At 43.6% G+C, this 25,205-nt stretch overlaps 4 protein-coding genes across 7 annotated transcripts in view; 2 read left to right on the top strand and 2 right to left on the bottom strand.

The window, feature by feature from the left end:
- The window catches only part of LOC115592178 (chondroitin sulfate proteoglycan 4-like), a 34,117-nt gene extending 32,127 nt beyond the window's left edge, over positions 1–1,990 (top strand). For both annotated transcript variants that reach the window (XM_030434721.1, XM_030434720.1), the window contains exon 22: positions 11–1,990. In XM_030434721.1, the coding sequence (XP_030290581.1) occupies positions 11–1,117 (1,107 nt within the window). In that variant the 3' untranslated portion in view covers positions 1,118–1,990. The remainder of the gene's footprint in view (positions 1–10) is intronic.
- Positions 1,991–3,593: 1,603 nt separating this feature from the next.
- LOC115593210 (sorting nexin-18-like) lies at positions 3,594–14,685 on the bottom strand. Its single transcript, XM_030436659.1, has 4 exons — positions 13,432–14,685; positions 12,665–12,958; positions 10,859–11,241; positions 3,594–5,892 (listed from the first exon to the last, which is right to left on the bottom strand). The coding sequence occupies exons 1-4, from the start codon at positions 14,160–14,162 to the stop codon at positions 5,666–5,668; spliced, it is 1,635 nt and encodes a 544-aa protein (XP_030292519.1). The 5' UTR covers positions 14,163–14,685; the 3' UTR covers positions 3,594–5,665.
- A 1,699-nt stretch (positions 14,686–16,384) lies between these two features.
- Positions 16,385–22,015, top strand: kiaa1958 (KIAA1958 ortholog). Of its 2 annotated transcripts, none has more exons than XM_030435372.1 (6): positions 16,385–16,590; positions 18,352–18,660; positions 18,749–19,232; positions 19,391–19,564; positions 20,239–20,430; positions 20,547–22,015. In XM_030435372.1, exons 2-6 carry the CDS (start codon positions 18,361–18,363, stop codon positions 20,852–20,854), a joined length of 1,458 nt encoding a protein of 485 aa, XP_030291232.1. In that variant the 5' UTR covers positions 16,385–16,590; positions 18,352–18,360; the 3' UTR covers positions 20,855–22,015. The 2 variants fall into 2 exon arrangements, with proteins under 2 accessions (XP_030291232.1, XP_030291233.1); XM_030435373.1 differs by lacking the exon at positions 16,385–16,590 and adding an exon at positions 16,801–17,207.
- Positions 22,016–22,109: 94 nt separating this feature from the next.
- On the bottom strand, positions 22,110–24,580 carry LOC115592524 (ints3 and nabp interacting protein). Of its 2 annotated transcripts, XM_030435378.1 has the most exons (5): positions 24,408–24,544; positions 24,220–24,282; positions 23,721–23,817; positions 23,422–23,509; positions 22,110–22,609 (listed from the first exon to the last, which is right to left on the bottom strand). In XM_030435378.1, the coding sequence occupies exons 2-5, from the start codon at positions 24,242–24,244 to the stop codon at positions 22,511–22,513; spliced, it is 309 nt and encodes a 102-aa protein (XP_030291238.1). In that variant the 5' UTR covers positions 24,245–24,282; positions 24,408–24,544; the 3' UTR covers positions 22,110–22,510. The 2 variants fall into 2 exon arrangements, with proteins under 2 accessions (XP_030291238.1, XP_030291237.1); XM_030435377.1 differs by having other exon boundaries at positions 24,220–24,580.
- Positions 24,581–25,205: the final 625 nt, after the last annotated feature.

The following is a 25,205-nucleotide window of genomic DNA, read 5'->3' as shown; positions in this document are numbered from 1 at the left end:
ATGTATGCAGATGACCTATGACCCTAATCGAGCATCAGAGGTCCTGAAGTCGTTTACATTCAGAGATGTGGTGCAAGGCCGGGTCGCCATCGAGGAGACTCTCAGTGACGGTGACGACCAGCTCCTCAACAACAAATCAGCACTTGCAACCGCCCGAGGCCACGCCCCCGCCACAACTCTCAATGACTCTTTCATCTTCCTAGTGAAGGCTGGAACCGTCCAACCAGCGAAAGGAGAGCTCCACTTCACCATCTTTCCCCACCACCAGATGCATCATGGTCCGAGCGGTTCAAATAAAGTAGATGGTGCAAGTCGGGAACACACGACAACCCACGTGCCCACACAAAATAGGTCTACAACCGAAGGAGGAAGAGGTGGACGAGGGGGATCCACGACGCATGGTGGGGCCGGGGATGGTTTGCCCCCCCACATTTTGTTAAATAAGAACCACAACAGGACGCAGCACAGGCTGAGGCCTCATGGTCGCTGGGGGAACCACACACGTAGTCATGGAGGAAGATCAGGGAGCAGTGCAGAAGGAGCAGGAGGGGCTCACAGTCATGCCCCACAACCCCACACTCCCTCTGCCTCAGACAAACACAGTCCAGTTAGCCCTCCAGACACCCACCCGGTCCAGGTCGAGGTCCTCCCTCGCCCCGCTTCGGACCCTCTCCTCATCATCCTGCCACTACTGGCCTGTTTGCTCCTCATCGTAATCCTTGTAGTTTTGATTCTGGTGTTCCGCCGCCGCAAGGAGAAAGCCCGACTGCGGATCCTCCAGCAGCTCGCTGCGGTGACGTTACCCACTGAGGACAGCCCTTACCTGGCCCGGGCTGAGCGGAGCTTGGCTATGCCCTCCGTGGTGGTCACCCCGCTCGGCCCAAGAAGCTGCCCTGCCTCACCCAGAGTATCCATAAACCCCAGAAGGAGGAGTCTGGCTCCTGGGATGACCTTCTGGGGGCCATTTGAAGCAGATGGATCAGGTGGTGATGGGAATATGAGAGTTGGGAATAATCGTGAAAGCCGTGGTGGTGCAGCCGTCACTACAGGATTCAGGACCTCTGTGAGATCTAGGTCCCCGACACCGACTCTTAAAGAGAACCAGTACTGGGTTTGATGGAGGCAACTCAAAGACAAACTGTGCCTTACAGGTGTTTTCTTGGTGAGAAGGGTGTAAATGTGATGTGTGTACCATTGAGGAGACAACTAAGGCACATGTGACCTGCTCTGACCTTTTTAAAATGAGGACAAAAATATGCACATTTGTCAAAGAAATTGTTTCTTTTTTGTAGGAAATGAATGAATGCCATTTTATTTAAGTCAACTCACTGAACCAACTTAAACTGAACACACTTACCAGCTACCTATAGGAGCCGTCAAGTACTATTCAAAGTAATCAGAATCCATTATTAATGCTTAGGCAGCTGTTTCTCATTGTCCTTTCAAGGTTTTTTTTCCAGTTTTTGCACAACTTCACTGCAATGACACGGACATGACCTCATTGGTTTCTTATAGCAACAATTAGTCAACGATTAGTCAGAACACGGTCTGACTAATTCCTGAAAACACGTCAATAGTTGTGATGGATGTGGTATATTTTCGTAACTGTTGCTGAACAAGGAAGTGAAACATAAACTGTAAAAAATATTCTGATTTCATGTAGCTGAATTTTAAGTTAAGCTCCAATGTGTAATGTTTGTATTCTTCGAAACTGTAACTGTATAAAGTTCATGTGTTACTTCTTCAAAAGCATTTATGTCAGCTGGTAAATCATAGTGGCTGTACTGTAATAACATTCACCTTCCTGCACAGACGCAGGAGTCATTCACTGTTTAGCACTTTCCCCTTTCCTTTGATTGAGGCAGCGAGTCTAACTGTTTTTAGTAGTCCGTACAGTATTAACAAAGCCATGTTTAGTTTCCTCAGTTCTTGATCAACTCAATATTATTGCCACACTCATGCCAGCCTCTTTTTTGCCATGCACTGTCAAAGACTTATTTTTAATAAAAAACATTTCTTAAAGATGTCTTTGTGTTGAGCTCAAACGACAGTCAGTGGAGTAGAAACTAGAAGAGGATTACAATTCTTCCTTTTTATATCTCTTTTCAGTCCTCTTCGAATCTTACTTTTGCACAATATAGTCGTGCTCTTTTAAAGGAGCTCATCATTTTATTTTGGAATATTACTGTCAGTTTCCTCATACTGTGCTGTTTCTTGAAGGCCCCCTCTTCTGAATACTTCAGTCTTCCAGTCTCTGATTGGTCAACTCACACATGCCTGAGCCAGCACCATTAACAACAACAGTACTGCAGTTGTCTTAAATTCTTACGTGTCAAACAAGCCGCTAGGCAGACATTGCTGTCTGAAAATGTGTGACATGATGATGTAGTGTGATGTCACAAAGTTGCGGAATTAAAGGCGAGAATCTGACGAGGCATTTCCGGGGCAGTTTTTTCTGTGGGAGAGAGGAGCTTTTGTTGGTCCAGACTTTAACCTTTCAATCTTTTACAAGCACAAGAAATACAGTACAATATAAAACACTGAAGGCAAGGCAAAAAAACAGAAAGCATAATAGGTCCTTTAATGATCAACAGGAGCAGGCTGTTCTTCTGCTCTTCTGATCACGCACATTTTATAAGCCGAGTACCTGAACACACTAGAAACTGCCATAAAACCGGTGTAAAGAGTAGATAATTGTGCGATGATTACGTAGACAACCTTGAGGCTTTATGTAACTTGTGAAAGTAAGCCTCCGCTGGCAGAGAGATTCAATAATCAAGGACAGGGCTTCAGCCTCAAGGTAAATATTCCAAGTCAGTACGTGAATGTTTCCAGATGTGCATTGACCCATATAATTTGCGTGTATGTACGTACATGTTTCATATTACACCATGACCAGCCAGAAACTTTAAAACTTGGTGGATTTAGTTTAGCATTTTGAAAGCGCGGAAGAGCTTAATTTCTTGAATGAAGTGGAAGAATATACATACATAATATATGTATAAACTAATTTTAATAACATATTTATGAAGTGAAAGTATTGGCTGATTCAGCATGACCAAGAACCAAAAAACAGTGAAGAAGAAATTAAAAACAGGAGAAGAGAAAGCGGCTGGTCTAAATAATGAAGAACTTGCGACTGTAGTAACACGACCTGCAGTCTGCGAGCTCTGGTGTCAGATATCAGGGTCCGGACTGCTGCCGCCTCCACAGGAAAAACTAATGATAACAGCTCCTCTTTGAGAAAACGTTGCACTGAAAACACACTTAACACAGATGTTCATGAAAAACATAATGGAGCAGGTGTCTTATTGAAAAAAGTAAGTGTGATTTAAAGTAACAATCTGTCATTTTCATATAAATAATTGGCTGTCATGCTGTTCTCCACTGTAGATTGATATATGATCTCATCAGCTTTACGTACACGTGCTGCTGAGTGTCATCTATGAGGCATTTTCATTTATTTACCAACATTGTTTTTTATGACCTGAATTAAGAACAATCAGCACTATTATTAGTAAAAAATAAATAAAAATAAAAAATTGGGGTGAATTTGATGAACGAATAAAAGGCAGGTGATAAAATGTCAGTCGTTTGTGGTTTTGCATTTTGTTTAATGACAGAAGCAGCTGATTAAGGTGGCTGACTTTGGCTCCTCTTTGATCTTAATAAACAGTGTTGGCGTTCACATGTGTCAACTCAAACACAAACATTGAAATGGAATATGTATCTTAAATATAATTAAAACATTTGTATTCATCAAAACACTGATTGAAACGTGTCAATTGAAACTATAAGTTACATTAAATGAAACAGACACCAATGCAGATATATGACAGAAATAAATTCTACTTTCATTTATTTAATGAAATGCTGTTCCTTTGTGTTACATTAGAAGGGTTAAGAAACAAAATCACTGTATTGAAATGTTGTGTTTCTGGTTAAATCAATACAGGATGTCTGTAGAAAGTCTCTCCAGGACATAGATACAGTCTGTCTGTGCTCCAGGATGCCAACTTAAAAAAAAAAAAAAGATTTTCTATCCCAGCATCAACAAACATGAGTTTATTTTGGTCACTTACGGGTTTAACAAGAATATTTTTAAAGTAGCTAGTTAGCATACTGAGAAAATCAACCCTCCTTAAAGCCACCATACGTAGAATTCAAGAAATCCTAACTTCAGCGCCCTCCAGTGGTAGGATCAAAAAAGACAGCACACCGGGCTTCCCTCAAACCGGTTCCTCCCTGCTCCCACTCTGTAATGAATTGCCCTTCATTAAGATGTAGGGCAGAGGCAAGCTTTGTGGCAAGCTTCTCTCTCTACGGAGAGAAAATTGTTTCCTATTAGCATCTTTTGGAAGTGGCATTTTCTTCTTGTAAACGTCTCCTAGTGTTTCACTCCGTTTATAAGCTGCTTGATACTTAAACGGGGCTCTATGTGACAATTTGTAGCAATTTTCACTTTGTTTCTAATTGTTCGGAGCATCTTCCGCAGAGAAACACAACGCGGCATTGCACGTGGTCCATAAGTCGGCATCGTGTACACTCATTGTTGGAAGGTTTTATAACCCGCTTCCACTCCAGGCTGTTTGGTTTGGGATGGCACCTAATGTGGCGGACCCGCCACCCAGACGCACCAACGGAATGGGAACTGTGTATGGAGAGGGTGCAGGGTGTGGTTTGAGAAACGCCCATGTCAAGATTGTCGAACTTTTTTGCAAAAAAAACAAAAGAATTTTAAATATGCTATGATCACATCAGAGGAAAATCTGGGTTCACTTCTTGAAGCCAAGATGCATCCAATACAATCCTACGCGTTGGAATGTGTGTACCCTAAACCCCTGACCTCAAAACAAGCCGAGTCCATGAAAAAAATAAAATCTGAGTCTGAAATCAACTCTTATTTAAGGTCTGGCAACACATAAAGCATAATGCAAAGGCTTCAAATGATAATAGAGTGAAGATGTGACAGCATCCGAGCTGTGAGAGATGTCAGACATCAGAAGAAGTAGGTCAAATTTCATCCTGGGATAAAACTACTTAGATGATTCAACGGAGAAGATTATGCCCACTTCCCATCAACAATCACTCGCATGCTGTCATGTTCCGTCGAAAAAACAATACTGAACAGGTCATTCAAGTAAAAACAGACACATACAGAGAGAGAACATAAAACATGAAATTCTAGAAGTCCTGTCTTTTCAATCATTAAACATCCAGTTTAAGTGATTTGGGGAGGTTCGTCTCTACGTGTATGTCGAGTTGACCGTGTTCCCCGGATGATGGAGGGTTTCATTGAAGTGGTGAGGCAGAGGAGGCATGGAGAGATCACGTGAGCCTGAAACCGGGAATCGAGAGGCGGCCCCCGTCATGTTGAGAGCAGCTGTTTTTAATATCGCCACAGTCGCGCTGAGTTGCAAGATGTGCCTTGGGCGTCAGCAAAATCCCCGTTGCTGGTACATTCATCAGAGCGGTCCCGATAATCCAAGGAGTCGTCATTCCACAGTCCGGTGACCTATATATTTTAAGAGTGGTATATTTCCTCAAACACTTGTACCAGGCCCAGGATCCATTAAATAGTTCTCTCTCTTAAAGGACAACAAGAAGCCCTCCATTTCGTCAAGGCCTTTATAATCCCGCTCCTCCGTCTCCTCCCCCCTCCTCCTCACTGGTCATCGTCGTATCTCTGAAGTACGTCCTCCAGCTTGGCGGTGATCTTCTGGAAGAAGCCGATCTGCTGACGGAGATGGTGCTGCATCTGCGAGCGGAAGTCCCGTACGCGCGTGCGGTGGAAGTGCTGGATCTCTGCCAGGGTGGCGCAGGAAATGATGTTGCAGCGGTCATGGAGATCACCCTCCTGCTTTGGACAGTCTTTCACCTTGGTCAGTGCACCTGGGAGAGGATGTGCGAGGGAGGAAGAGAGGGACAGAGAGGGAGAAGACTGAGAATGTGTGGCAAGTTTACAAAGCACAGAGCCGAACTAAAAATAGAGCTCGGTGGAATAGTTCCAGTGAAACAGCGTCATTAAAAATCACAGGCCACTGGCTAAAAACGCAGCCTGGAAACCAGGCTCAAAATAGTCAAACAGTTTACACTATTTTGCTGGGCGATTAAATTAAACAACAGATTGTATTTTTGACTATAGGGTTGAGAGAGTTCTGGGTTGAAGTATCCAGTAAAGTGTCATCCATAATCCTGATGATAAACCCATATACATTTCAATCTTAGATTAACAACTTGTTTGGGAGGGACGCAGCAAAGGGCCCCAGGCTGGGACTTGAACCCAGGGCTGCTGCAGCGAGGACAAAGCCTCTGTACATGGGACACCTGAGACACAACTGAGGTTACGGGCGCAAAGCAAACCAGATGTAACATGTAAATCAGTAGACTCATTGTTAGGCAGATTACTTTTTTGTCACCTTGGGACAGAGCCATGCTCGCTGGTTCCCTCTGGTTTCACTCTATAAGCAAAGCTAAGCTGACTTTCAAACCATTTCTTTGAAAGAACACCATCTACCACAAGCCTCTTACACCAAGCGCACATTCTCACAACGCACTTATCTTAGAACATCTAGTAAAAGTACAAGTGTTTTCCCTTTTTACACCTTTTATCGGGCTACACTGAGCGAGCTAATGGGACAGCAGCTAGCCTGGAGGCAACGTCGTGACGAGCTAGCACAACCCACATTCAAAACGGCTGCGGGGGAGGAGGGCAGGCAAATTCTCCAAGCTGGCCATAACATTTTTTATTTGAATACTATAGACATGAGCTGGTTTGCATACTCTCTTTGTTTCCTTGCAGCCACCCAAAGCACATCTGTGACTCAGAGTGTCTAGTTCAGTGTGACTAAACTTTCGGAGGGGGAAGTCGCGCAGTTTGGACGGACATGACCCACGAAGAAATGGATGAAGAGGAACTCGCAGAGTAAGGGATCTGACGCTACGGCGTGTGAAGGAAACGATGAGCTTGCTGGTAGCCGTCACTCTCGACCTCCTTCTTGATCTAGCTGACCTACAGTCTCTTGATCTGTCTCTCCCTTTATCTCACCCACGTATGTACCCGCGGAAAATACACACACCATTCCTGCAAAGGAAAGCTAAGGAACCGAAATGAACTTGGACTTTGGTCTCCTCGCTGCCAAGGCGATTACAGAGCTGTAATCTGAACTCTTGTACTGTTGGCTGGTGGGAAACTTGTCCGGCTCTGTGACTATCTGCGCCCTCACACACACACACACACACACACACACACACACACACACACACACACACACACACACACACACAGCCCTCCCCTCTTCCTTTTCTTCCGACTTCTCTTCAACTCGCTGTATGACCAGGAGGAAAAGAGGGAGAAGAAAAGAGGAGGAGGGGAAGCTAATCCTGAGACCACTCCATTTTACATTCCTGCAGTCCCAGGGCAACACAGGACAAGGGGCCCAGGAATCTCCGCTCATTCAATTCAGATGTAGCCTCTGGACCTCACAGACAGAACCGGCACAGTCAGCCGCCGCCGCCGCCGTACATTTAGGGGACATTTAGGTCAACGAAGCCGTCCCACCTTGAGAGCCCGGCAGCGGTTTCTCTCGCCGATCTGTGCTGCAATGTTGACTTGATGTTGTAATTCGGTTGGCATTAGAGAAATGTTCAGTGCCCAAATGAGATAGATATTTGTGGAATGTGGACGTGACACTCCAGCAGTCAGGGTTTATATCGTGGGCCAAGTGAAAAGAATGCCATCAAATGTTTTGGTTTTTTTTGTTTTTTTTGGGGGGTGTGGAAGAAAAGGAAAAAAAGCCAGCGGAAAAAGATTTCTTATACATTTACACTCGTTCAAACATGTGAGTCCTTCATAAAATTGACTGTTTATGGAAACTGTGACTAAACCAGCCATCCATTGTTGAAGGTAGTTATTTCACAACTGACAGAAGTGCAGCGATTGCATTGTGGGGGTTGTGTCCATGAGCATTACTCAGCAGACAAAACAACGCAGCAGTAATGAATAACCCAGAGTCTATGTCTTTATTTCCCAGCGATGACTGATTACATGATCTACGACATGCTGGGCACGTTTCAAGAATTTAGAGCCAATGACGTCCTTTGTATTAGTAACAGACTTGTTGGTCAATCAATTTGCAACTGAATTCCTTAAAGCTGGGAATCCGGTCGCATTTCTGCACTTCTGCTTCCCTCGCCTCAGAGTCAATGGGTCTCTTGAATGGGTTTTCGGTTAAATGCCTGAAATGAGGTCTGTGGTTACCACAGGCTGAAGATCTTTACAAGTTTTGTTCTCCGACATAAAATACATCAATAAATTCCCCACAGTCTAATTATAGATCACTTACATGTATTAAAAACAGAAGCTGTCACGGACATTAAATGTCACCAGGCCAAACATGGAGACTCTACTCATTAGTCTGTCTTTGCAGGCCGACTCAAAGTTTACAACTTGTATCTTGATCCGTTTAAAGAAAACGTGTAAAGTAATCGTGTAGTAAGATGCTGAGCCGTGGTGACGTTGAAGTCATGTGACCACAATATAGTCTGTTTGTAGCCTAACGTTTATTTTACAGCATTAAATTGCCAGAAAACACAACAAAACATGTAAGTATCATGTATGCCACAGATTTTTCTGCAATAATCCAAAATCCAATTTAAATAAGTCCCATCGGCTTATTGTTGAGGGAACCAGGGTGAACTTCTGGGTTGGCAGACAAAAAATACGTCATCCCTGCAGCTTTCTGTTTCCATTGATTTCAGTGAAATCTGGTGGAAATTTTGGCCAAATGAGAATAAATCGCCCAAATGATGAGGAGTTGGTGTGGATTCAAGAATTCTCCAATTCTTTTGAACTGCGATACAGTATGTTTTCTTTTTGTTTCTTTTTGAGACTGCTGTCTCCCTTCCTTCCATGAATCTAAATCTGAGCTTCGGTTTACAGAAGTGAGAACTGTGAAAACAGAAATAATGGTATCATATCCTGTGACACTACTATTAGTAGTACAATGCCCCTGGTAACGCTTGGTCCAATTTAACGAATAAGATTGTTTTAGCTAATTATTTAGCTTAGTGACTGTTTGGGTTATTTACAGTTTCATTGCTGTCTCATGTCATATAATCTTCCCCTGCCTGTTTGAGTCATTATGATCCATTACTTTTTGTGCCTTTGCCCTGTTTTACACAAGTAAGCACAAATGAGATCATGCTCCACAGAGACACAGACAAGCAATAATTTCACATTTAAGTTCAAAGAACAGTCACCCAAAACTTTCATTTCAGTCATTATCTACTCATCCCCGTGCAGATGGAAAGTCAGGCTAAATTCTGCAGTCCACAAAACATTTCTGGTGCAAAACAAAAACTAGCGTTGCTCATTTTCCCAACCAACTGAAGTAGACTGGGACTTTAAATGGCTTCACACTGTTTGTGCGGCACAATCCACGTCCGAGGAAGGCCCAAAGATCCCAAAATGATTTGAAAGGACAATGTCTACACCCTCAACGCGGGGTCAAGCTAGTGCACACAAGTTAGATGTAGTGAGCGCAAACAGCTTAGCATCTACTGCAAAGACCTTGGCTTAAAAAAGGATATAAATAACATCTTTTCAAATCAATCTGAGGTCCCCATCTACTTCAGTTTTCCTGTAAAGCTCCAGAGAGGTTTCGTGGACTAAGAAACTTCTCCTCAGTTTCCATCAGACAAGGGTGATTAGATAATTCATTTTTGTGAAGAATTTCTTCATGTAATCTATTTAAATTTAAGCTTATTAGTCAGCGCTTCGATAATAGGAGCAGTGTCCTCCAGTGCAGCAGAAATGCGGGACATGTTCAAACCGGTTTCGAGGTTAGAGGCTCTTTCAGGGACGTGCAACAATGTGTTATTTGTCAATCAGAAAGTAGGTGAAGTCCCGTCAGTCAGAGGGACTATTGGGATTCAGACTGTGTTTCCATAGCTCGGCGCTCTGATTGTATCTAGAGAACAGAGCTCAGCGGACTATAGAAACAGTGCCTCTAGGTTTTGGCCAACGTCAGGACTTTGCGTGCCAGGAGCACCTCCCTCCTCCCAACCTGCATGGAACTAACAAGCTAACTCCTCTGCAAGTCCTTTGTACATGGCTATGTGTGTGTGTGTGTGTGTGTGTGTGTGTGTGTGTGTGTGTGTGTGTGTGTGTGTTTCTGTGTTTGTGTTTTTCAGTGAGCAAGTACAGGCTCTCACAGTATCCAGAGTGTTACAATGGACTGGCCATGGGTTTCAGTTTTCAACCTAGATTCAAACTGCAATTCAGTAAATGAAAACAGATGTTGAAACAGTCAGAATCTGGGACTGTGTATTGTCTGCCTTCGCACCAACATGATTAATAGATAGGGCGGCTGCGGGCTGGATGGCCTTTGGAAATGCCATTAATTATCTTCTAATGCAACTAAAAATAAATAAATATTTTGTTTCAGAGGAGATTATACAGCCTGCAGCATGGAAACTCAGCGAAAGGCCTCGTGTTAATCCTCCCTCGATTCTGCTCTCCACCCTGCGCAGGCATCCGTGAGCAAGAGTCCTGACCACTCGCTCTCTACCAGCTCCACTTCAAGCTATCCTCTGACTTCTGACATCCCTCTGAAGATAAGTATGCTAGGTCCTTCCTTTCATTTCTTGCCGGCATGTTGCACAGTTTAGTGCATTTTTTTGGTCCGTACTTCTGCTGTGGCTCGACACAGCCCTGCGCGCTTTTTTGGTTTATTTCAAGGCTGTGACGTGTTTGGCATTTACATCCCCCCTCGAAAGTGGAAATATCTGTGTTACAGAGCTCAGACTTTAACGCTCCTGCAGACATGAACACACACACGCACACACACAGACCCACCTTTCTGCACATGGATGATGTCAGGGAAATTGGCCAGATGTCCTCTGTAGAGGTCCAGCAGGTCAGAAATAGGATCCAGGTCCTGGCGCGGCTGCTCAGCAAAATACTCTCCAATGGCCTCGTAGGCCTCGCCGGTGTCGGAGATGGCTTTGTTGAGGCCCACTGAGTAGGCCTGCTGGTCCAGCTCGAACGCCTGCGCCAGCAGTTTGAAGGCCTGTCCGACCTTCTGGTACTCCTTCTTGAACCCGACCGCCTGTTTGCGAGCGAACTCGTTGATGGTGGTGTTCACGACTACGCTGTTTTCGTCCATCCTCTTGGTGAAGCTCTTGAAACCTTCGATCTTGCTCTCCACTTCGTGCAGGTCCAGTGGGACAGAGGGCGTGCTAAAGAAAAGGATGAAAAAAGATGGTCACGTAAGACTTTGAAGCTTTAATTTGATGTTTTTAATTCATTCATTACATCAACCTTATTACACAAACATGATAGAGCAGATTATTCCTCTCACTTATCTCACTATCAGGCACTCCCTACGATGAAAGCCTTCAGTCACAGCACATGGAACAAGGAATACTGATAACAGTGTGTCTCGCTGAAGGGAAATTATGCTACACAGCTATTTATACCGTTATAAAGTCAGCGGACAAAGTAAGCGGAATACCTGACGCTGTATTATGATGCAGCCCAACACCACAGCCTTGATTGTTATCTCGACGACCTGCTGTATCTGCATACATTTCCCAGCATGTCTTTTACAATCTGGGACGTAACCTGATATGTTCAGTGGTTGGTTAAAGAAGTAGAGTGATACTTTTCCAAGTTAGGAAAGTGAAGACCACGGCCGTTACTGAAAACCCCTTCTGTGTTGCATCATTAATGTATTCTGGTGTATTTGCTGCTGTTATTGGCGGACATGTGGGTCTCTATGCCTCTTCGACTATGGATTTCTCCGTCTATGTCTTCAATGAAGTTCAACTGATACGATGTCCCGATACGATACCAGTGTGCTTGAGCTTACACAAGTTGCTCGCTGTCTAGAGCCATCTATAGAGTCGGGTGCAGAGGTAGATCGTCTGGAGGAATAAACAGCCCAGATCCCATCCGATTCAGCTCTGAGCAGAGTAATTAGTGGTAATTTGGCAGTTAAGGGAAGATAAACACACGATGAGTAACGTGACTAAACACAATTGATCCTGCGGTCGAACTTGTCTTACAGGTAATGAATACACCATTATAAAACCACCTTTGCTGATGAAAACGTATTAGACATGACTCACAAATGTTCGCAGACGAGGTAATTGTTTAAATATTTGTGTTAAGTTGAGATCTGTTCCCCGTTTCCCTATCGCAGACGTAGAGCCAAACAAAACACACAACTACCTTGAGTAAACATGTGGATCTTCTGAGTTTGAACATCGTTGGAACGTTTGGGATGACATAAGTACACAACTCAACAAAATATGTAACAGTGCTCTGGTCGTTTTCAGAAAATGTAACACAGAATTTCTACACATAGATATTTAAGTTGCACACATGTGTATGGGACCAGTTGGAAGTTAGCAGGGTCCTGTATTTAATCAATAAATTACCTCGGATCATTGGACTCGTGTCCTTTCCGATATCACAGGTATTGCTGATACTACTATCAGTATCAGAACAACCCCAACTGCTACTGCCTGACACTAAACCTGATGTTTTAGCTCAATAAAACGTTTCTGCGACTCGGTCAGACCTGCTGGAATCAGGGTGTCAGGTAATAAACACATTCGCAAATCGGACCCACAGCTTCTCCACAACCCAGCCTTCTACCTGATTGTGAGGAAGAAATTGGCCCCGACCAGCTCGTCCCTCTCTGCCTTCCTCTTGCCCTGCTTCCATGCCTTCTCGTCCGCCCCGCACGTTAGGAAATGCTGGAAGACGTCGCAGCGCGCCAGCACCGGGTGGCTGATCATGTGGTTCATCCACCAGATCAGTCCCTTCCTGCGCTTGGAGATGAAGTCCTCCTCGAAGCGTCCAGTGGCCTGTTTCTCTGGCAGGTGGGGCACCGAGATGACGGGGAAGCGCTCCACGAGCCGGGCGTACAGCCAGTCGAAGTGTTTATACCTGCAGGGGGGGGGGGGGATGGAAGGGGAGACAGATGGGAGGATTTGTGAGGGAGAGGGTTCGGTGAAAGGGAATGATTAGGAAGTGGGGTAAAGGGCAGAGAAACGTGGTGAGGAGTGAAAAACGAAGGAGCGAGCTGTCAAAATGTTTTCCCCGCAGGACCAAGTGGGAATGTAAAGGAGTAAGTGTCGGTTGGAAATGATGGGCCGACTGACAGGGAAACAATGTGAAAGGTGCAGAGGGAATCTCAGAAAGGAAAGGGGGGGAGAGATTCCTGAGGACTCCAGAGGGCAAGAGGCCACAGTCAGCTCTGTTTTTGCCATTTTGTGTGAACAATCGTGGCCACAGGAAAAGCCACAGAAACATTTATTCTAAGTGTGTGGGAGTTTGGGGGATCCGGTGAACAAATGAGCCCAGTTCAGAAACCCAAGAGAGTGGAGAGGAGGACAGAGGAAGACGATGAGAGGCCGTACCTGCGGTTGACTTGTATGTTGGTGTGCGTCGGGGTCAGGCCGTAGGACATGTAGCTCTTCATGCCCTTGAACTTGGTCTGCTTGGTGGGGTCGTCGATGGTGCACGTGAACGGGTATGGGTCCTCCTGCCACTCCGGCCCGTGCTTGCCCATCACCACGCAGATCTTGTCTCCGTCCTTCACGAAAGCAGAGGCCTCCCCGAGCAGGAAGGCCTCCCCTCCGGACTTGACGAAGGTTGAGAACCTGTTGAGGTTCCTCCCCACCGTCGCCGAGCTCTTGGCTTGCTGCTGATGACTCTGGGTGCTCTCACGCCTCCCTGGCAGGGAGGAGGTCACCGGGTACATGGGGGGCGTGGTGCCCAGACCCTGAGGCGCAGTGGTCGCAGGGGAGCCGTCGTCCCAGTCGTCGTCCCAGTCGTCATCGCTGCCCTGGCTGGTGTGGAAGCTGCCTCCACCGCTGCCGCTGGACGTGTAGGAGGCGTGGGTGGGCGTCTGGGCTTTGGCTTTGGGCGAGGAGAAGCCGTTGTTGTTGGTGTTGGAGGTGATGTGGTCCTTGATGATCTCCACATAGGAGGCAGGGAAGAGGCCAGCCTCCCCCCTGCTATTCTCCCCCTCCAGCCAGCCCTCCAGCTCCTCCTCGCTGAACAGAGTGACCAGCTCATTCTCTGTTATGGAGATCTCTCCTGGGTTTTCAGAGCTGAAGTCGTACAGCACTCTGGCCTTTAATGCCATAACTTCAGGACTTGTGTCACTTCTATACGTTGCCGTGTCCTGTCCTTCACTGCACAAGTCTGCCCCAAGAACTGTCTTTTCCTCCCGGATTAGACCTTTTAAGATCAGTCTCAAACTTGAACAGGGTTTAAATCACGCAACAGCAACAACTGGGATGTTTGTTTGTTTTTTTTTCCTCCCACTTTTGTCAAAAGCAAACAGGCTCGTATCAGAGAACCGTGCATTAAAAGAACAAGAGCAGAAAACACACAGGGCTGTACCCGACACCCACCTCCTCTCTGCGGGTTCAAATATCACTTGTTTCCATCCAGAACTTAATCCAAGGCGGAAAGCGGAGATGAAGCCAGTGCTGACGGGATGTTTTTCTGATGCCGGTTCGACTTTTTAAAGTTGACGGACTTCCTTTTGGGTTGTGTAGCTGCGTTATTCCTCCAGATAAGAGCCGGGGGTAGGGGGGAAAGTCCTCCGTGTCTCCTCCTCTCCCCGAGATGCTTGTAAGTTAAAGGCACCAGTCTTAACACGTAGTAGACTGGCTGACTAACGGAGGGTGGAGCCAGGAGCGAGTCCGGTCATGTCATCGGAGTCATACATGGAAAAAAAACCCTACACAAGCTTTCATCTGGGCCGACATGAACTCCATCATATAGATAAATGTACTGTCCTGTCATCGTCTCTGATGCTTTTAATCATGTAGTGATATAATGGCTGTCAATTACATTATTAATTAGCCTGTTTGATTATTACCGACATACAATTTAATGGGTTTTGAAAAATATATTTCTGTATTAAACCTTCATTTGTCGGAAGAATTACTCAGATTTAAACTACGAATAGCCAACACTTCTGTAACTTAACCATTTATAGGCGCATATAACAAGCCCAACTCATTTTCTAGCAAGTCTATATCACATTTACACACCGCATCACACGATCACATTGGTATAGATTTTTTTAAATACTAATTGAACCAACTGAAGACAACGACATTAAATTGTGTTTTCTTTTGTTTATATATGGCGGACCCTGCCACCTTTCCAACTTCCAACAGTGTTCTGGGGACGCTTGTTTATGAAGTTATGGAAATATGTCAAGCCAATACTTCTAAATTTGCATGTGTATTGTACACATGTATTGTATTGTATTGTACTGTGTAGTTTTGGAGAGGGAATTGTAGTATTTATAATATTAATGAGCTAATCATACAAACTCAGATATATTATATATTTTTTCCATGACTGAATAAATAAGCTGGCCTCAGAGGAAAATATGGTTCTGAACACTGTTTGAGCCATAAAGGTGGCGGGGTCCGCCACATTGAAACAAAGTGAATGGGCGTAAAATATCAAATACCAAAGAATATTTTTATGTCCTTGCACTCTTAGGACCACATTTATTATTATTATTATTATTATTATTATTATTATTATTATTAATAATAATAATAATAATAATAATAATAGTTTACTGTAATGTAAATATAAGATTTACTTTAAGACAACACTGAATGGGCTACATTACACAACTGCAAATTCAACTCATATATTACACAGTAATACTACTGTACTGACTTGCAAAGAAACTGCAAATTTAACTCAAATAACTCAACTTAAATACTTTAAATAAGATTATATTATCTATATACTGTTTGAACAGCATTATTTTCTCTAATAAAATGGATTCCCAAAACCTTTAAACATGCAAATTTTGTATATAATAATATATTAAAACTGTCCTCAACTTCACTGACAAGTCCATTTTCAGTCTGCGTGCACTGGAGGCTTTAAGTTTCCATATCACACTTGTGTAAGTTGAACCTAGACCAGTGGATATTTGTCTTTCAAACTAGTTATGCTGTCACAAAATCCTGCTCATGTGTACACATCTTACATTCCAGGTAAACACAACAAAACTTTTTCCCCCCTCCAGCCTGTATCTAACTGTATGCTGTAACAAATGCCCTCAAATAAAGGGTGGACGGCAATATTTTTAAAACTGTATGAAAAGCAGCATTTTACATGAATTGTTCTCACAGGAATCAGTTTCATTGAATATAATATAATATAATATAATATAATATAATATAATATAATATAATATAATATAATATAATGTAATATAATTCATTGTGCGATGATTGACCCCGGCCAGCAGAGGTCAGTGTTACATCACACAGTGAGAGGAGACAACACTTCCTCCTCCTGTCCAGCTGATGGCAGTAAAGCGACTTTCACGTGTGAATCGGTCCATGTTAAACCCTCCAGACAAGGAATTTGATAATTATGGGTGATTTTCATGTTATTTAATCAAACATCATTAGCGTCATAACAATATTAATTGTGTGAAGCTGCTGAAGCCTGCGGGATAAACGCGGAGGATGTGATGCTGTCTGGACTCTGAGCAGGAATTATTTAATTTCTGTTGATAAAAGGTAAATATGAGACATGTTGATGAGTGGTGTGAGCTTTGTTCGGGTCCCTGGTGAGTCGCGGTGTGCACACAGACATGTGTGAAGTCTGGTGCTGGATAAAGATGTCTGTTTATCCTCGATGATGGTCTGAGTGTAGTTTAAAGAGAGACTTGTCAGCACAGTTCACTCATCCTGCTTGCTTTGTTGTGTGAGTGTGACAAGACGTCCCTGTCTTCCAGGGACAGTCCCCCTTTTTTTGATGACCTGTCCCCGGGAGAAGCTGTCCGCCGAGATATCTCCTTTTTTTAGACTTGCAAAGTAAAATAGTATTTAACTTGGTAAGGAAGACCAAACCAGCAGCGCCTGTGGTTGATGTCTCTGTCGTGTCATGTTTATGTTGGCCACCAGGGGGAGCTGTTAGCTGCAGCAGTTCCGTGTCACTTCTTCTTCTTCTTCTTCTTCTTCTTCTTCTTCTGCCACAAAACCTGCTGTGTGAAACTAGACCAGAAAACCTGGAAGTGTGAAATGAAGCCAAAGCATCACCACACAAGCCTTGTTTAAACCAGGTGGAGTGGAGAGGAAGAGGAGGGGGAGGATCACAGGATAGGAAGGGAGGTGAAGGAGATAGAGGAGGAAAGGTAAACAATGTGGAGGAGAAAATCAAACAAAAACAAAACCCCAAAAATCGATTAATAAGGGTATTTTATCCAACTGTGTAGTATTTAGTAAAGACTGGATAGCAAGGGAAAAAAAGCGAGACAGAAAATGAAGAGAGTAGAATTATGGCAGCTTCTCTAATATAATAAACCTGATTGATCAGTATGGAAGTTGTTAGGGGCCAAAACTAAATGTCACAATAAATAAATAAATAAATCACAAATTAGGAGAGACAATATAACAATATAAATATTACATGTATGTGTGGATTTACTTTTTAATATCTGTACTTAAACATTCTCATTTACTAATACATTTATTCATCTATTTATTATTTGATTTAATTAATTCCTTTATAATATCCTTTTCCAGACTCCAGAATATCCAGACTGTAACTTCAATAGATCGCTCCATTTTTTGGAAAGTCAGGGGGGCGGGTTAAAGCTTCTGAGCTGTGAGTTTGCGTTGTGAAGCCTGTGTTTGTGTGAAGTGTTTTCAAGTGCAAGTTGAATTCCACGGTAGTTTTCATGCAAATATGAGAAACAGAACTGGGATGATTCCTGACTTCCCCTCACGAAAATGTAGCCTATATGTGAATTGTCGCGCAGCCCTCTTTACGATACGCTAGCGTCACATGGTTTCTACCAATGGATGCCAAAGTTGGCCTAGTTTCATATCATACCAGCGAATTTACTTAGAATGTGGACAGGTCTCGGTTCTCTTTGACTGTGGAGGGCAGTTCCTCTTTGACATGTCCTCACATTTGTATCACAATAGTACGGAGACGGAAGAACAAAGGGGGAACTTGCTGCAGCCACTGAAATCCCTGCAAAAAATTCAAGTGGCACTTGAACGGGGAACACATTTCACAAACACACAAGCGTCTCAGTGTGAACTGATAACTCGACTGACTGACAAGCCTGCTGGGTTTGTAGTGCTGTTCATTCACCAGTCTCCATTCTATGGATTAATGAAAGTATGAAATAAATACATGAATGAAAAGGTCCAAACTGAAAACCTTGAATGAAGTGATTTAATGTGTTGCAGCCTTAACAATTGCTACACACTTAACAACCAACGGCTTCACGGTCTAGACACGCTGCATGTCCTTTATTTCTCCTCTAGGTTTCCACCATGTCCGACCCGGTTCAGACAACCTCCGACAGTCTGTGTAAACTCGTCCGTTGGGCTCACAGCCACGGCACCATCTGCAACCTCATCCCCAGCCTGCAGCACCCCACCACCGGATCTTACCGCGGTGTGCCGACCCCAGGACCCGGTCACCATGGCAGCAGTGTCCCTGTCGCTGTGTGGGGCTGCAGCGCGGGACACGCCTACCACTGGCCCCTCAGTGACCATGGCAACGGCCCTGGAGGCTCAGCGAATACCGGCAAGGGCCAGGAGAGGTTTGTTGGAGGGCGTCCATCCAATAAGGTAAAGATTTTAGATGTTCTGTTTGTGAAATCTTGAATTTGAGAAATCGGTGGAGCATCTCATCTGTTCTTTCTTTCTTACCTTCCAGGTGACAGTGAGGGCGTCATGTGACCTCTCCTGTAGCGAAGCAGCATCAGAGGGGGAGGAGTTCAGCAGCCGGCTGTTTGACATCGCCGGATGCGACTCCTCGGCCACCGACGACGATGACGACTACGAGCCCCGCCCATCAAGGAAAAGAGGCGGGGCACCAGGTGGAACGGTTGCCGGGAAGAAGGTCAAGCAGGAAGAAACCTCGGCGGAGGATTTTGACTCAGCTGCTAACATAGCAGTGACAGGCGCTGTTTCGCTGGCTTGTCGGCCCACACCAGACTCACACTGTGAAATCGCACACACACTGTTGCCCAGCAGGCCCCTCCCACCCAGCTCTCAGCACATGCATGGACAGGCAATAGGTAATGAGGGGTCAGCAGACCCAGAGACGGAGCTGCTGGGAGGACGCAGCTGCACGAGAGGGACCACGGAACACAGCAAGAGACGCAGCTCTGCCACCGAGACTACAGGGAAGACCGCAGGTACAGCTTTGTTGTGAGGGACTTTTATTTTCACATCTGCGTGAATGAAACTTGATTTTGCAAAATATTCAAAAGTAAGTTAAATTCATGCATATGTGCGTGTTTGTATACAGCTGTCTGTCTCCCTGAAAGTGTTTCTTGGGGATGTACATCCACAGTGGGGCTCAATGAGATGACGAGGCTGCGAGAGCTACTGTGTGCAGAACGCAGCCGCAACCAGAAGATGACAGAGGTGATCTCCAGTCTGAAGCAGGACAAGGAGCTGCTGCAGCATGAACTCGCCGCAAAGGCCGCGCTCATCTGCGACTTCCTGCAGGACAAACTGCGGCCAGGTAGAGTCTGGATTGGAAGCCCACCTACTGATGATTTAAGTCACTGTAAGATTAACTTGTACACAGTTTTTGCTGCGTTGAGAGCAAATTGACAGCAGGTTGACACGTTTAAGTAAAATCACACCTGTTTTTGTGCATTATGTTTCATGCTACAGCAAATAAATAAGTCGGCAGATAATAGTGACAATACTTATAGAAAGTCCAGGGGTGTCAAAATCAAAATGACAAAAAAAATAAATAATTTAAATCATATTGACATAATTTTTATATTGACAGATATTTTAAAAAAGATGATACGAAACAAGTATAATGTAATATTATGATTGTGAATCAATAATTTTACAGTGTCTATTGGGTCCAGAAAGATTGTTTTGTTTATGTCTGCGAAAGAATCCTGACAGTCGGCTCTTGCCTCTAACAATGTCTGTCAGCCGGTGGTATAATGCTGTTGGTATCATGTGTTATCCGTGTTTCGTCAGCGATCAGCAGTTGTGGTCGTTGCCAGTTCGTAGAACGAAAACCCACAGGAATAGCTGAGCTCTACAGGATGTGCCCAACGGACTCTACGGCCCTAATATTTGCGAGCTAGCGTTGGCAGTGTTAACGTTTGATAGCTAGCATTAGCAACATGGTAAGCAGATTTGGAGTTGTCATTTTTCTATTTCTGGTTCTAGAGAGGAGGTCGCATCGTCGCTCTAATCAGATGGAACCGGGAAGTTCGCACATGACCTCTCCTGACGACGTGGCCGGGTCTGATTCGGCGACACTGTTCGACTCGTTTGAAGAAATGGACCTGCACCCTCTGGAGTGCCACCGGATCCTGAAGAGCAAGAGGAGCCGAGATGGAGAAAACACCCGAGTCAGGAGTAAGGACCTGACTGTAAACCACACTGTAACACTGACACTAGTCATATTGTGCGTTTATTTAGTTTTGTAAGTTCATGCTGATGTGTCTCTCACTGTCCCTTTGTCTCCTCTCCAGTGAAAAACGTGGTGGGTGTGATAGCGCGCTACATGGCAGCCCTACAAGAGTTTCGCCGCAGTGTTTCCATGAAGGTGGCCTTTGACCGGGTCGGCGTGGACCGCAACACCATCTCCCGTACGGCGGCCATAGCTGAGCTCAGCCTGGCCTCTCCGGAGGTGTTTCACGCTCTGGCACCGTGGGATGAGAAGGAGGAGACGCTGGCACATTATGCCCTCCGCTGCAGACAGGCGATGGACGACGACATCAAAGCCAAGATCAAGACGATGAAGGCAAAGGGCGAACTGCTGCCCATTGTGTCCAAGTGACGGATACAGATAGACTTAATCACACTGATGCACACTTCTCTCTCTGTTGTGGAATTTCGGCTCGCTTGAACATTCAGGAGGGATGAAAAAGATTCAGTTTGTCTCGCTAAGTTTGTAAAGGCCATGAGAGATAGAATCTCACAGAGCAGGTGTCACTATGCCCTGATCCATACCTTATCGGGCCTAACATTGATACAGGGTACGTATGACATCCTATCTGATGAGGCCAGAATGTTCTGGACCTCAGGTATTTCCCCTACACAGAAAAGAAAATTTGGCACAAACAGAAAACACATTCTTCCTCTACCGTCTGAGTCCATGGTGCTTAACAGCTTATTCCAGGAACAACATTGCACGGTTATTGGAATTGTTTCCAGTCTAATGTACTTCTGATGATTATGAGGCTGAATCACAGATGCACATATCTGCAACTATAGGCGTAGAATAAGTCTCTCTGCCACCTATCTGTTGCATTTCTCCTTGTATGTATGTGAAACATCCGTGCAATATTGCGGTGGGAAAGACGTTTTTAAAATTTTTTTATTCTCCTCTCACCAAAACTGTTTATAAATATTTGATGCTGCAGTCATGGCAGCTCAGAATTAATCATAATCAAGTTTCACCCTTTAAGAAACATGTGGCCCTTTGCTGTATGTCAACCCCCTCGCTATAAGAACAATTAAACAAGGACTATTTGGTTTATTCTTTGTTATTTTTTGCTCTTCCTTTGATGCTCCTGCAAGTAGTCTGATAAATAACTGACTTTTATGTATTCAAGCTTCCGCAGCTTTAAGTTTTTCTCTTCTTTTCTTTACACAATCAAGTTTTTATTCTGTTACATAGGTTATTTTGTGTGCTGCAGACCACTAATATTACACTGTTACCATAAACCACTGAAAACTGTGAGCGTTGTGAATCCCAGTCGACACTTTAGATGTACAGCTGACCAAGTTAGCAGCAGTTACCCGTTACTCTGGCGATAAGCTGATCCCTATTTATTTCGAGTATGACTTCAACAGCTTGCCAAATTTTACATATTGCACTCTTTTAACATTAGAAAAGGGAGAAATTTGCCTTTATCCGTGGGTATCATGTGGCATTTAAAAGAAATCCCTGTTATTTTTGTGTATGGTCAAAAATAAAAGAAAGCTTTAAACATTGGCTTTTAAAGCAGACATCTGTTCCCTTATTGTTTAAGACTATGTTTTCAAACCCCCTTTATTGTGTTTAGAAAAATAAAAACTGAAATTCAATATATATTTCAATGTAACAACTTTATTCTCCAAATATCTATACAAATCCATCACAATTGTAAAAAACCTGGCAAAATGTGCATTTAATGGAGAGCCACGTGATTAGGGCCGTGGAAGGCAACAGAGCAGGATTTACAACAAATCTGAAGAGTTTGTTTTTAGCTCCTGGACAACTTCCCAGGATCTTCTGACTGTTTTGGAAACTTTCCTGAATTCAGCAGCCAGCGTGTTACTCTGGAAAATGTAAGAGTGCAAGATTCACACTCCCCTGAGATTTACGACATGACGAACAACCGTCCATTAATCACAGACTTAAAAGAGGAAACTGAGAGAGACGCGGGTCTGGTGTTCATGAATGTTGTTTAAAGCTCTGTCTCAAACCAAGCAGCAGGAGGTAAAAAGGTCAGGTCTCAGGCTCCAGCCTCGGGATGACGGGGAGGATGAGGTTCCCGAACGAGGAGTCCTGAGTGATGAAGAAGCCTGATGAGTGTGTATGTGCATGCTGCAAGAAAAAAGACAAACACGGGCAAAGGTTTGGATTTTTTGCCAACAATCGCATATTGATTAAAAAAAAAGAAGATATAATGTGCTTCTGCAGGTGTTTTTTGTAAATTGGGCATCATCATGCTAGCTGTTTACCCATTTTAGTCTTAAAAGAAATCAGCCGCAAACATCATGAAGATGAGCCAAACACTGGAAAACAAACTAAACAACAACACTGAATGAAAACCTAACTGGATATTTACTCATCATCACCATTATGATTTGAATGAAACAAAAATAATATTCCACATAAATCATAGTAATTTAGAAGAACTATGTATTTACTTCAGCATTTAATGACTGTAGTGCAACTGCATAAAAAGGTGCCGTAAGTAAGAACTGGCAACCAGTCAAATTCATACTGTTTTCATACATACCAAACAGAGGGTAGTATATCACAGGGTAACCTCTAACTGCTGTTAACTGTAGCGGTCATTAGCCTGTTAGCTCAGTTAGCAATCCTATCAGTCATTGCCCACTCCTTGGAGGCCTGAGCTACACTATCGGACAATAATCTCGAGATACAAACTATGTAACATGTAATAAGTAACTTCAAGTAGGTATTTCTGCAGCAAAGTATATACAAGTCTTTGACATAATGTTAAAACTGTTGTTTCATCACATTGTATTCATAATTACAGTACATTTTTGAATGGTTTAAAGTCAAATTCTTTCATTTCATTTTTAATTGTAATTTGTTGTGCTACTTGATACAGTGTGAAAATGTGGTGATAAAGGGCATGAAGGTGCATTGGTTGGCTTCTGTCTCACCTGCAGGGCAGCTTTCTGCTGGGCAGCGATGTGCTGCTGTTCTGCGTTGTCCCGGAACTCTTTCAGACTCGGTCTGGACAGCGAGATGCTACGTGATGAGAGGGCCAAAAAGAAAGAAAAAAAAATGGAAATAGTTTATAATGGTAAAATCACTGACAATACCCTCAGTCTACTGTACATTGATATATACTACAGTTAATATCCTATATCAGGGGTTCATTTGTCCCCCTATGAAGGTTTCTCCAAGGTTTTGACTGAGAGACAACCCTGCTAGCCTCCATGGAGGCTCCAGTACCTACCTGGCTCCAGGTGTGTTCATGGACTGACTCTGCATCAGCCGTCTCCTCTCCTTCTCCAGCTCAGCCAGGATTGCGACCCGTGCCTTGTTTGGGAAAGCTTGATGGAGAAAAGAGAAGACAAAAAGACAGAAAGACATCAGAGGACAAAAAGACAGAAAGAACAATATATATTAGCTGACATAACTGACTTCATCTAATGACAGGTGACATTTAGAGTAACGTTAAATGTTGTTGATTGTGTTGACCACATAGTAGTTGTGATAACAAATGGTAAGTAAAAGCTAAAAAACTAAAATATCTGCATTTCTATTCATGACCAATGTTAGAGAGGAACTACCGAAGCTAACTAGTTAGCACATTCCCAAACAGAAACCACAGAGGAAAATGTTTCCAGGGTGTCCAGTAATCGTAGCTACGCCCCTGGAGTCAGGACAAGTTGATTCAAGGAAGACAAAGCACCTCAATACCAATGCTATTCGTCCCAAAACAACAGAGTTACCTTGACCTGGAGGATTAGTAGCCATGTTGGTGCAGGTAGCAAGAGGCAGGTCGAAACTACAAACTACAGAAAAGGTTATATTAATGATTTAGCTTCAACGTTTTATGTTTGCGTTTGCTTCCGCCCAGCTAATGTTTCACTGGTGGATGAGAGACAGCAATAAAAGTCCCACTGGGCAACGAATGTACCTCGAACTTGAGGTGGATAAACTACACAGATTACAATTGCTGTGGCAGACCAGTGTAACAGTGAGTGAAAGTTTAAAATAATGATAAAACTCCTGTTTATGTGCTGTCGGTCATCCACATTTCGCCTCCAGAGACCGTGTACCGGTTTTTCTGTTAGATGGGTTGGCTAGATAGGAGTAAAAAAGACAAGAGGTCTCACTCTGCTTTTACTTCCGGTGATCAAAAACGTAATGACTAACCAAAATGAGGCAAAAAGGCTAGCGAAGGAGCATAATGAACGCATGACAGTATGTTACCTGAAAATACCTTAAAGGGAACTATTTAAATAAATTATAATATCATATGAATGCCCACATATTTACAGTACAGTCTGTGGAAAATATACACGAATTAAAACAAATATCTTTCCCCCATATTTAAAATGCGTATGCACAATAAAACAAGCAGAGGAGCCATGTGCATGTCAGCAAAAATTGGATCACTAATAGCACAAATTATCCCAAATTCTAACCCTGTCACATGTTTTAAATTAATACATTTAAATTCAGTCTTTACTTTGGTAACTGGGTGAATTAAAAAAGAAATCCAAACTTTATGTGTAGTTGCTAGCTTTTTTTCCTGGTATTCAAACAGCAGTTCCTGCTTTTCATCAGCAGACAACATTTGCTAAGTTGTCAGTGAGATACTTTGGTGACAATGACAGTGAGTTATCTCTTCATTACAAAATACCATCTTTTAACTACGAGATACAGTTGAAAGCGTTGTAAAGAACTAGTTTGTAAACTTATATATTTTATT

The sequence above is a fragment of the Sparus aurata genome, chromosome 12 (assembly GCF_900880675.1).
Source record: "Sparus aurata chromosome 12, fSpaAur1.1, whole genome shotgun sequence".
NCBI classification, from domain to species: domain Eukaryota; kingdom Metazoa; phylum Chordata; class Actinopteri; order Spariformes; family Sparidae; genus Sparus; species Sparus aurata.
This window is presented reverse-complemented; position numbering and strand designations above follow the sequence as displayed.